The 13170-nt window shown below is 41.9% G+C and overlaps 1 protein-coding gene and 1 pseudogene across 1 annotated transcript; one reads left to right on the top strand and one right to left on the bottom strand.

Annotated features, from left to right (window-relative positions):
* Positions 1-3067: 3067 nt before the first annotated feature.
* LOC132616374 (small nucleolar RNA R71) lies at positions 3068-3161 on the bottom strand (annotated as a pseudogene).
* Positions 3162-4182: 1021 nt separating this feature from the next.
* On the top strand, positions 4183-4740 carry LOC132613409 (uncharacterized). Its single transcript, XM_060327427.1, has one exon. The coding sequence runs from the start codon at positions 4183-4185 to the stop codon at positions 4738-4740; it is 558 nt and encodes a 185-aa protein (XP_060183410.1).
* The last annotated feature ends 8430 nt before the right edge of the window (positions 4741-13170 follow it).

Here is a 13170-nt window from a genome sequence, read left to right on the forward strand (position 1 = left end):
TCAATAAATAAAATGTTGGGAGTCTCTGTCTATGCGCCATCACTGTTAAATCATGATGTTAACTTGCCCCTGTGTTTGCTTGAATTCATCTAGACATAGATTGCATTTAATAAAGCTTATTGAACTAAAATGGTATTTAGCTTGATTTAGAAAGTTGAACAGACCATTTATTTGCTTCTTTTAATGTTCTTGTCCAACCCATAAAGTACTTGCAAATGATTTGTTATTAGTATAGTTGGTATGGTTCTATAAACCACAAAATATGCTTAATAAGTTTAAAGAGCACTTTAGATTCAGTTTTAGTATCTTTGCATATGTATTGTACCCTGATTGAATCCTTTAGAAATATTGAGGTTCACTAAAAATGATAGTTGCATGCTAAAGTAATCATTCTCTGTTATGTATGAGCCTGTGTTTATTCATTAATGTCACTTAAGAAATCACATGAATCAGTTAAGTGTACATCTTCTAAAGTTGTCGCCTTCGATACATAATCTGAGATTTTTGTGTAGTTTCTACACTTCCATCTTTTACTTTACTATTCTAGTTTTGAATCTTTAGTGATAGTATAAGAAAAACTGCTAACTTACATTCATAAACACGGTAATAGTTTGCTGAATTTTCATACGCATGACATTCAGTTTTTTTTTTCCTGGGCCTGCATTGCTGTGCACATTCATAGAAATTTTTAGTGTTGTTTTTGGGCATGCTTTAATTGACTATTGGTTGTATTGTTCCATTCTTTAATGGCATTCTGATTGCTTTTAGTTGACCCTTGCTAGGGAATCTAATAAGGTTTGGTTAGCAATAGTTAGTCACTAAGATCTGTAGTAATCTAGGGATGAGGTATACTTAAATATACGTAGTCTATACATAATATACTGATCTGTTTGAGCTTATATTTTACGTGTTTGACCTTATTCATTTGATTATATTCTAATCTTTTTCCTTTCGTTTTTATGCATGACCACCGCGTGCGAGTCCGAGGGACTCGTCTTCTTCCGCATTCGATATTGGTCCAAAGCCCAACGAAACATTCTTATCGAGTCAGCCCCATCACCTGTGTAAAACGATTCTGGGCCGAGGCCCATAACAACAGCAACAGTGCACATCAATTGGCCTGAAATGGGCCGATCCATTTAAATCCTTTCCTCCTCTATTTTTTGCTTCGTTGTGCATTTTTGTTTTGGTATTGAATGACTAACGCTTTGCCTTGTTTCGTTTTCTTAACATTAGATGAATCCTAGCGGATTAGTGGGGATAATGTTAGTAGTAACGAGTAGTTAAATTTAAAGGAGAAACCAATAGTTAATTCCCTAGGTTTCAGTTCTTATGTTAAAATTATTTAAAGTCTCCTCTTATGCAAATTATTATATTTTCGAAATAGCATTATTATATTTTCATTTAAAGCCTTAACAACATTTATAAGTCTTATTTTAAATAGTATTATTATATTTTCTTTTAAAGCCTCAGCAACATTTGCAAGCCGTTTTCTTAAAGTTTAAGCACTATATTTGCATCTTCCACTTTAATTAATTAACCTAAGTTTGACCGAATAACCGTAGTTAACGAATTTTAAAGGATGCCTAACCCCTTCCCTTTAGGATAATCTAGAACCCTTACCTAGAATCATGCTGATTAAGCGGACCATTAAACGGAGGTTTAGTTTTAACTTTGCCTTTGTTAATGTTTAGGTGTCCTAATTCACCATAAATTAATTAGGTGGCGACTCCTTAAAATAAAACAAATAGGAATCACCAAAATGTTGTACTCTACTTTAACCCGGTTAAAATGGGGTATAACAATTGCTTCATTACTATTAAGCTCTATTTACTTATTGATATACGTGCTTGGGAAAGACGTTAATTTGGAGAAGAAGTAATGAGATTGTGATCTGAATATCCCTAAAGTTGGGCTAGGATTTGTGACTAGGATAGGAATATACTTAGTTACCGCAATCAATTATATACCGTGCTCTTATTGCATTATTGATAGGTCAATACTATAGGAATATATGAGGAGAATTATCTTGAATCGGCGAGTAGTGGTTCGGAAGAATACTACGAGATGAATAATCCGGTTAATTAGCTATTGTGAACAAAGTTGTGAAGGTGTGATACTTGACTGACTAAATAGGATTGGTGAACCAACCACGACCCTGGAATACTTCTAAAATCTTGATAAAAGCAATTCTCAATTACGTGCTAAGCAAAATTTCTTGATACATTATTGGTCAAATACATTACAGCATTTAGTTATAAAAGACCCAACACATTTATTTCTCACTTGCATAGATAGTAAGCAATAATTTGTTTTCGTGAAATATTGGTTATAAGTCTCTGTGGGTTTGAATCCGATTTTATATAATCACTCTATTACTTGTACGACCACGTACACTTGCGTGTGTATTTGGACGCAACAAGTTTTTGGCGCCGCTACCGGGGACTTAGAAATCAATTATTTTTGCCATAATAAATTTTATTGCTTCATTTTTTCCAAGTGTTAACGTCTTGATCTTAGCTGTTATTTGATTGCAGGTTCTTTACTCGAATACGAAGGATTGCGAGTCAAAAAAATCTTGAGGAATTCGATCCTGAGCCTGAACGTACTTTCAATCGGCGCAGGAGAGCTTTGAATTTATTGCAGAACTCGCAGGCTGTTGCAGAATTACCTGTGGTCTTGGCTAATAATCAACCGGCGAAAGTGAGAGAGGTTGCAGTGCCTCGTGTGGCGGATGTCACTTCAAGCATTCTCAAGCCCACCATCGAAGGGCACTTTGAGCTGAAGTATCCTATGATTCAACTACTTCACTCTAGTGGGCAATTCACGGGAATGTCACATGAGGATCCCTAGCGTCACATCCATACTTTTCTGCAGATTGTCGATACTTTTGATACTGGAAGGGTCACTAAAGAATATGTGCAACTGACACTGTTCCCCTTCTCTCTATTGGGGAATGCAAGTAACTGGTTATTAGCAGAGCCCGCCAATTCTATCACTACGTGGGATGACTTGGCGAGGAAATTCTTGACAAGGTTCTTTCCACCAGCTAAGACCGCTCGCCTCCGAAGGAAGATCATGTCATTCAGGTAGAAGAATGGAGAAAATTTGTATCAAGCTTGGGAGAGGTTTAAGGGTCTTCTCAGAGATTGTCCTCACCACCATCAGACAAATGAAGTTCTGGCACACACATTTATTGAGAGTCTGGATGCCCAACATAAGTCATCACTAGACACTGCTGCAGGAGGGCCGACTCTTGATCTAAGCTATGAAGAACTATTCACATTATTGAACAGGTTTACTCAGAGCACTCCAGACTGGCAGGATGATGCAGCCAGCAGTTCAGTTAGGAAAGCACCGGGCATCTTTGAAGTAGATAATTTTACAACATTATCAGCACAGATTGATGCCATGCGCTCCGAACTCAGGAAGTTAGTTGCGTCGCAAGCGCCACCACAGGTGCATGTCGTGCAACAAACCATAGCCTTTTGTGATGTCTGCGGAGAGGGTCACAACAGTGATGAATGCCCTGCAAATCCCGTATCCATATACTTTGTGGGTAATGCAGGCAAGGGGCAAGGAAACAACAATCAATACGGAAATTCCTACAGCCCAAATTGGAGGAACCACCCGAATTTCAGGTGGAGTGACAATTCAGGTAATCAGAAGCAGAACTATCAATCAGCACCTGCTCCTCAAGCTCCCATAAACAGTATGGAAGAGATGATGAAAAATATGATGGGTGACATGCAGAAGATGATGATAGATCAGGAGAAGTTGATAGCAGATAATCAGAATCGCGATTTGGCTGTGCGGAATTTAGAGAGGCAGATAGGACAGATAGCTGGTGCTCAAAATACTAGACAACCTAGAGGACTTCCAAGTGACACAGATGTGAATCCCAAGCCTTGCAATGCTGTAACTCTGCAAAATGGGCGAGAACTAGAGGAAGTGATTTCAAAGAAAACTGGTCGAGTAGAGGCAGAAAAAAAGAAGATTGCCACAGAAACAAGTGAAAAAGAGAGGGCAATCGAGGCACCAGTGGAAAAGCAGCAACAGGCCGTGGTTGCAAAGACACCGCCTCCATTCCCTCAACATCTGGCAAGACAGAAAGAAGAGGCTACTTATAAGAAGTTTCTTGATTTGCTTAAGTAGGTACACGTGAACGTCCCCTTGGTCGATATGCTGCAGGGTATTCCAAAGTATGCTAAGTACATCAAAGATATTGTTGCAAACAAGAGCCGTTTCACAGAGTATGCCACGGTTGCACTTACTGAGGAGTGCACTTCTCGAATTCAGAACAAGTTGCCCACAAAATTGAAGGATCCCGGAAGTTTCACTATTGAGATTTCTATTGGGACACAGGTTGTTGCTCGAGCACTTTGTGACCTAGGTGCAAGTATAAATCTGATGCCTTCGTCTATCTTCCGGAAACTAGGGTTGGGAGTTCCCAGACCAACCACTATAGTTTTTCAGCTGGTAGACAGATCGTTAGCAAGACCCGAAGGAATTATTGAAGATGTATTGGTTCAAGTAGAGTCGTTGATAATTCCTGCTGACTTTGTGATATTGGATTTCGAGCCAGACCCGGAAGTCCCATTTATTTTGGGGCGTCCGTTCTTTGCCACAGGGAGAACACTTATTGATGTAGCTGCTGGGCAGCTTACCATGCGAGCAGGGGCGGATGCACAGCCAACCGAGGGTGTTCACCCGAACACCCTCGGCAAAAATTTACAGTGATATATGGTGTAGATTTTTTGTGTTTATATATATTAGCTTCTGAACACCCTCAATAAATGTAAAAGGTTAGCTCAAGTGGTTTAGGGTATTCAAAATTGTCGCTAGTGCTATAGGTTCGATTCCCATCAACAACATTATATTTTATATTTAGCTTTTGTTATTTTTTTCGAACCCCTGACTTAAAATCCTGGATCCGCCACTGCATGCGAGTACATGATAAAGTAGACGTCTTCAATGTATACTAAGCTCTGAGGATGCCTGCAATCTATGAGGAGCTGTCCGCCATTACTGTTATGAATGATGATACACAAAAGCCACTCATCACTTCTCATGATCCATTGGGAAGAGCCTTGGTGGGGGATGATATTTTTGGTGACACGGCGGCGTTTGAGATGGTACAGACTCTGGATATGGCGAGTATTTATATTCGGGCAGGCGAGTTTGAGCACTTAGACATGACAATGGGAGTAACTCCGAAATCATCAATTGAAGAGCCTCCGAAGTTGGAATTGAAGCCCCTGCCCACCTATCTTAAATATGCATACTTAGGTGATGGGGATACCTTGCCAGTGATATTGGCAGCAGAGTTGACCACCTAAGAGGTTAATATTTGTCTCAAAGTATTGAAGTCCCAGAAAAGAGCATTGGGGTGGCAGATATCTGATATTCAGGGAATTAGCCCCGCGCTGTGCATGCACAAGATACTCATGGAGGATGATCATAAGCCTAGCGCACAACATCAACGGAGACTAAACCCTGTGATGAAGGAGGTTGTCAAGAAAGAGGTGATCAAGTGGTTAGATTCAGACATTATTTTTCCCATTTCGGACAGTAAGTGGGTGAGCCCGGTGCAATGCGTCCCGAAGAAAGGAGGGATGACAGTTGTGACAAATGACAAAAACGAGCTCATTCCTACTAGAACAATTATTGGGTGGATAATCTGCATGGATTATCGCAAGCTGAACGAGGCAACCAGAAAGGATCACTATCCTATTCCCTTCATAGATCAAATGCTAGACAGGTTAGCCGGGCAAGAGTTTTATTATTTTCTGGACGGTTACTCTGGCTACAATTAGATAGCTATTGCTCCGGAGGATCAGGAGAAGACCACGTTTTCATGTCCATATGACACATATGCTTTCAAACGCATGCCATTTGGGTTGTGTAATGCACCAGCAACTTTCCAAAGGTGCATGATGGCTATTTTTTCGGAGATGGTTGAGGACTTTGTAGAAGTACTCATGGATGATTTTTCGATATTCAGGAACTCTTTTGAGGTTTGCTTGCAGAATCTAGACCGAGTGCTGGCAAGATGTGAAGAAACTAACCTGGTCTTAAATTGGGAAAAATGTCACTTTATGGTCCGAAAAGGCATAGTCCTTGGGCACAAGGTTTCAAAGAGAGGGCTGGAGGTTGATCGTGCAAAAGTGGATGTCATTGAGAAGCTGCCACCCCCCATATCAGTCAAGGGTGTGCGCAGTTTCCTCGGGCATGCAGGATTCTACAGACGCTTCATAAAGGATTTTTCAAAGATCTCAAGTCCGATGTGCAGATTACTTGAAAAGGATGTGGAATTCCTATTTGATGATGCATGTATTAAAGCCTTTGAACGTCTAAAGAATAGATTGGTAACTGCACCAATAATCATTGCACCTGACTGGAACTTGCCATTCGAGTTAATGTGTGATGCAAGTGACAACACTGTGGGGGCTGTGCTGGGACAGCGACGAGAGAAAGTTTTTCATTCTATCTACTATGCTAGCAAGATGTTAGACACTGCCCAATTAAATTACACTGTGACAGATAAGGAGATTCTAGTTGTGGTTTATGCGTTTGATAAGTTTCGGTCCTATCTTGTTGGAACACATGTTATTGTTTACACAGACCATGCAACTATTCGCTACTTGTTCAGCAAGAAGGATGCTAAACCCAGGTTGATTCGGTGGATTCTTCTGTTGCAAGAATTTGATATTGAGATTAAATATCGGAAGGGAGTGGAGAACCAAGTTGCAGACAACTTGTCTAGATTGGACAACCATAACCACTTTGTGGAGGATGTTCAAATTTGAGAGTCTTTCCCTGACGAGCAACTATTTGCAATTCCTGCTGCCGAAGTCCCATGGTATGCTGATATTGTGAACTTGATCGTAAGTGGGGTGTACCCACCTGAAGCCACTTCACAGCAAAGAAAGAATTTATATCATGACTCACGGTTTTACATATGGGATGAGCCGTATTTGTTTAAGTAAGGAACTGATCAGCTAGTGAGGAGATGCATTCCACAGACTGAGGTAGGTCAAGTGTTGGAGAGTTGTCATTCTTCCCCTTACAAGGGACACTTTCAAGGTGGTCGTACTGCGACTAAGGTATTACAATCTGGCTTCTATTGGCCCACCCTCTTCAAAGATGCCCATGCATTTGCTAGAGGTTGTGATCGGTGTCAACGAACGGGAAACATCTCTAAGAGGCACGAGATGCCTCTGACGAACATATTAGAGGTGGAGATATTTGACGTTTGGGGCATCGACTTTATGGGACCCTTCCCACCATCCTAGGTACATTCTGCTTGCAGTCGATTATGTTTCAAAATGGGTAGAGGCAGTCCCTCTTCCAACCAATGATGCGAAGGTGGTGGTGAATTTTGTGCGAAAGAATATTTTCGCGAGGTTTGGAACTCCACGGGCTATGATCAGCGATGGGGGTTCCCACTTCTGCAACAGCCTGCTGAAGAACCTTCTGGCGAAATATGAGGTGAAGCATAAGGTGTCTACAGCTTACCACCCACAGACATGCGGACAGGTAGAGGTCTCAAATAGAGAGGTAAAGCAAATCTTAAAGAAAACTGTGAACGCTCAGAGGAAGGATTGGGCAATGAAGTTGGATGACGCTTTATGGGCGTATCGCACAGCATATAAAACCCCCATCGGAGCTTATCCTTACATGTTAGTCTATGGGAAGGCATGTCATTTGCCGGTTGAGCTAGAGCACAAAGCATATTGGGCAATCAAAAAGCTCAATCTTGATATGAGCTTAGCCGGAGAGAAGAGGTTGTTGCAGCTGCACGAGCTTGATGAATTCATATTAGGGGCATATGAGAATGCAAAGCTGTACAAGAAGAAAACAAAGCGATGGCATGACAAGCATATACAACATCGTGAATTCGCCCCAGGGCAGCAGGTACTACTCTTCAACTCTAGGATGCGGTTGTTTCCGAGAAAGCTTAAGTCCAGATGGTCTGGCCCATTTGTGGTGTCGAAAATCACACCCCATGGGGCCGTCGAAATACAAACTATGGATGGGGTGCGCAAGTTCTTGGTCAATGGACAGCGCCTCAAGCGATATTGGGGCGGAAATTTTGACAAGAAAAAGGAGAAAATGCTCCTTGATGATGAGTAGAGAAGGATATGCGTCATGCCGCAACGTTAACTCAGGCTCTTCTCGGGAGGCAACCCGAGTTTGTAATGTAACAATTCAAAAAAAAAAGTGTCGTGCCACGACCTTAACTAAGGCGTTGGCTGGGAGGCAACCCAAATTTTGTAGCATATATGTCATGTGTGTGTTCATGTTGCAGGACCAAATAATGAGCAGGAACAATAAACACTCGAAGCAGTTAATGAAACAGCTCCAGGTTTGTGTGTGCTATGCCCATGCGTCGCATGGCAATTGCACATAAGGAGGCCAAAATTTTGGCTAAGTACAAAGTTCAAAAAGGGGTGTATTGTGCGCTGGCCATGCGTCGCATGGTCAGCGCATGATCAGCACTTAGAGCCAAAAATTTGGCTAAGTACAAAGTTCAGAAAGGGGGATGTTGTGCGCTGACCATGCGACGCATGTCCAGCGCATGAAGGGAAATCAGAGCAAAATATTTCTAAGTATAAAGTTCAGAAAGGGGGATGTTGTGCGCTGACCATGCGACGCATGGCCAACGCACGGGTCGGCCCAGTTCGAATTCTTTTAAAAGAATAAGACACGGTCGACCCCCACTTACTCCCCACTTTTCACAACCCCCCCCCCCCCCCCCCCTCTCTAAAACTACTTCCAACCGAACCCAAACACCAAAACCCTTCTCCCAATCCCTTCCGACTCCAAGAAAAGTGGTGTAAATCATATCCTCCACAACACAAGGTAAGAATTCGTGTGTTTTCATCAATGAAATCCCATTCCTTCTTTCCCCTTTTTGTTGGGTTGAGAGATTGATAAACAAGGGCGTGTGGGTTGGGCAAAATTGGATGGGTGTTTCGGAATTGTTTTATTTGTACAAAGTGTTGGCTGCTAGAACAAGGATTCCCAAACATAAGAGAGGGTTTTACAACTCTTCATTGTTGCGAAACTTCAAGGGATAGTTCTATGCCCACAAGTTGCTTGATAAAATTCCTCAATTAAGTTTCGTGTGATTTTTGTGAAGTCTTGAGTAGCAAATAAACTTGAAACAACATTCTAAACCATAGGGAATTGCCATGAACACCCATAGGTCATTCAACATGTTTTTCCTTGTTTTGTAGGATAGTCTTTATTTCATTAGTTTTGTCGTTTTAGGCTAAAAATTTGGTTAACTTCTTTGTCTTGAGTTTTGTGTATCATAGTCGGAAGTAAGTGTGGGGTCGTTTCACGACGCCACTGGAGAGTCATTAAATCCATGAGCGTACCCGAACATCAAAAAATTAAAAAAAAAGATTAACATTCAATGCATAAACACACGACTTGTAATAAGTGAAACAACCCCACTTGGTTTTAGATTTGCTAACAAAGTTGGATGTGTGTGTTTTGAATCTCCACACAGGTACAAAGATGAACAAAGTAAAAGGTAGAGTGAACGAGTCCGGCCCGTCACAAGGTTCCAAGAGGAGCAGAGGTGGCAAGCACACCGCCACTAAAAAAGGGGCAACAACTCGTAGTGGAAAGCAACCAGTGGTCCCTATCCCTCGGGACCCTTCCCAAAGGCCTCGACCTACCTTTTACGGTGCTGGTTTGGCAGAAGAATGGTACAAAGAGTTCCCCTTGGCTGATGGATATGTGCATGAACGGCCTGTCAACAAGGTGGCGTTGAAGAAAAATTTTAGGGGAATTTACAATCAAATAGTCGGAATGGGCTGGAGCTCGGTATTTGATAACCCAGGGCCGGTAAACATTGACATGGTTCTGGAGCTTTACTCCAACATGATTCTGTCAAGAACAGAGGGTGGAGAGCCTCATCATTCAGTGCAATTGAGGGGTGAATGGGTGCCGTTGACAGCCTCCACTTTGTGTGCACAATTGGGAGTTCCAGATCATCCTGTGGGCCCTTTGCTTGAGTTCATAAAAAGGCCTGACTATAAGGTCATTCGGGAAACCTTGTGTGGCCCTGAGTCCATGGCTAAGTGGGCAAGATACCGAGAGGACCCAAAGAGGCACAAGACTATGCTAATGGGTGATTTTATGAAGGAGGCACGAGTGTGGCTACGCCTACTAAATTATCGCATTATGCCTCTTGACCACTTCACCACCGTGCTGAAAGAGAGAGTGGAAATAGTGTACTTCTTCTTGACTGGGAAGCCGGTCAACATTGGATACTGGATGCTTCAGGATATGGCCCGCATCAGAGAGGGAAAATCCCTTAAGCTCAGCTTCGGAAACACACTCACAGCATATCTGCGGAAGTTGGTCCTGCATTTGGAGAGTAAGTATGACAGGGTGCTTGAGTGCCCAGATAACATGATAGACATCTCTAATGTCAAAGCCCCTGAGCAGAGCAAGTTCAACTTGACTCCAGCACAAGAAAGATCGGCTCAATCGACTGTGCTAACACAACTATACAAGATAGCGGTACTCGCTAGTGAGCAGTTTGAGCTAGATATCTCGAGTGTGTTTGCGGAGTGTCCCCACACCACTTACTCAAGAGTGCTTATTGGAGAGGAGGGCAGGCTACCCGTTGATGAGGACTTGTGTTCTGCGGATCTAATAGCCGCTGAGATGGATGAGGGTAGTGAAGAAGAATCCCAGGCACAGGATACTGAGGATGATGAGGAAGAAGATGCCGAGTCGTCTGGTGGCGAGGCTGAGGATGATGACTAGGCCCTAGTGGGCCTCAGGGAGTATTTCTTGCCTTACTTTGTTTTTCAATTTTTCCATCTATATGCTTCGAGGGCAAAGCATGATTTAAGTGTGGGGTGGGAAATACGTCCCTTGTAATAACATTTTGAGGTTAAGGATGGTGATCAAGTTGCCTTAGGTTTTCTTTTTGTTAGTGTTTGAGTCTTTGAGTAAAAAAAAAAAAAAGATTTTCAGTTTTATTGCGTTAGGTTTTCTTGGTAGCTTCTTGAGTCCCTCGTTAGTGGCACACACCATCCAGCCCCTTGGATTTTCTTATGACCTCGGTTCTTTCCTAAGGGGGGACCTTTGAACCGGGTTAGATTTTTTTAGTTTTTGTAGCAAAGTCATAGGAGTCAAGCCTGTCAGACCACTCGAATGCTAGGTGCTCAGGTTAGGTGGAATGTGGAAACCATGAGTTTTTCTTGAATATCTTTAAAAAGCATGCTTAAAAATAGGCAACCTACCTCGAAACATTTCTATAGTAGACTGTATTGACTCATGTATGACCCACTTGGCATGATTTGTGATAGTTTCTTGATTGGATGGTTGTATGAATCTGTTTTGTGTTGATTATGTGCTATGTGTGATGTGAGGAAACTCTGGTATGATCCATGCTTGTTAATGATGACTAGAACTTGCCCAGTGTGTTTGTGAAGTGAAATTGAGTGAGAAGTTTAGGAAGTGATCTAGGCATTTCTTTGTTAGCCAAAGTTTGAAACGTCGCTTGCCTACCCGTTGTGTATGTATATCCCTAGTCAACCCCGTTGAGCCTTTAGCTTTACTTTTTACAACAGCCAATTAGCCTACTCCCGTTGTTCTTATTGACCCAGTTTGATCCCTGTTTTACTCCTTAGGCACTTTTAATAGTTACATATTGAATTGGAGTTAGGATGTGAAGTTAAAGGAGGGTTGTTCAATGAAGTTAAAAGCGAAGTCTATGGGTGTGTCTGAAAGGTAGATGATGGTTAGTGGGAAGTGTATAAAAAAAAAAGAACTGCAAAACAGGAACTGTCTAGTTTGTCATCTGCGTTCTTAATGTCATCTCCCACTAGGCTGTCGAAAGCAAGAGGATGCTTAAACTTGATGAAAATAAATGGGTGTTGATAAAATAGAATGGGTAGCATATGGATGAATGTTATGGGTGATGAAGGATGGTGCAAAAATTGAACTATGATTGTAAGGTATTAAAAGTGCTTAGGGAGGTTAGTCACTATTTTCCAAAATATATCCTACCCGTCCCTTAAGCCTACATTGCAACCATACAAGTCCTAAGTGATCCTAAATTCACCTCACTCTAAGTTGCTGAACGGTTACACTAAGGGCAAGCCTATGGTTCGTCATGTTTTGAGCATTGGATATTCTTTGAGAGAGTGAGCGATATTGTTGCATCTTATGTCCATTGAAATAAGTCGTTAACTTTGTGTGAGATATGGACAACTCTCTTTTGGGTGAGGGCACATAATTAATAGGAGATGGATGAAGTACTCCCGCTCGGTCAGGTAGCAGGTTCTTTATGTCTTGAGTGGTGTCTGAAGTCATATGCATGTTTTTTGAACGTATCGTTTCTTGAGAGGTTTGGTTGCTAGAATTTTGAAGCATAAGAAAATAGTGGTTCTGAAGCAGTTGGCATGACTTTCAAGAATTGGCTCAATGTGTATGTTAATGCAATTTCGAAATTTGCATATCCACCGAATTCTGATGTAGACCTGTTTGAGTGGCATGGCTAAGTAAAGTACTAGGGAATGTATGATAAGTGGTTGCTCGAGGGCTAGCAAAGTCTAAGTGGGGGGTGTTGATATTTGGCACAAATATCTAGATTTAGTGTCATTTACACTTTACTTCTTAGCACTTTCATCGCAGTTTTGAATGAAAATTGTTGTATATGAGCTTATGTTGGTATGTTTATATGAATAGGTACAACAAGGACCAACGAAGGGTATTCCAGGCAGTTTTGAGTGATTCTGAGGCTGTGTACGTCGATTGAACGTTGCGAAGGAAGTTCCAGCACTTGAAGGCCAAATCTGACCACTGAAGGGTCTCATGCGCTGGCCATGCGCCGCACAGCCAGCGCACAAAAACACCGTTCCTGAATCTCAGACAGACCATGCGTTGGTCATGCGCCGCAAAAGAATAACATAAAGGAGGTTATGCGCTGGCCATGCGACGCACAGCCAGCGCACAAGCGGCGTCAGTTATCCTATTGAGATCGGGATTGGGCCAACTTATCTCATATTTACCCTAGCATATAAATAGCCGTTTTTAACATTAGAAAGGCGGCTTGGACGAATTTTTGAGACTTGTGAAACTCTTTCTATGTTTTACTTCTCTTCTATTATTTTTCTTTTCATCAAAACCCTATGT

Source organism: Lycium barbarum, chromosome 10 (assembly GCF_019175385.1).
Source record: "Lycium barbarum isolate Lr01 chromosome 10, ASM1917538v2, whole genome shotgun sequence".
Taxonomy (NCBI): domain Eukaryota; kingdom Viridiplantae; phylum Streptophyta; class Magnoliopsida; order Solanales; family Solanaceae; genus Lycium; species Lycium barbarum.

What these genes read in the sequence shown, in the direction of transcription:
- LOC132613409 (XM_060327427.1), top strand. Translation starts at nt 4,183, where the DNA reads ATGCTGCAGGGTATTCCAAAGTATGCTAAGTACATCAAAGATATTGTT.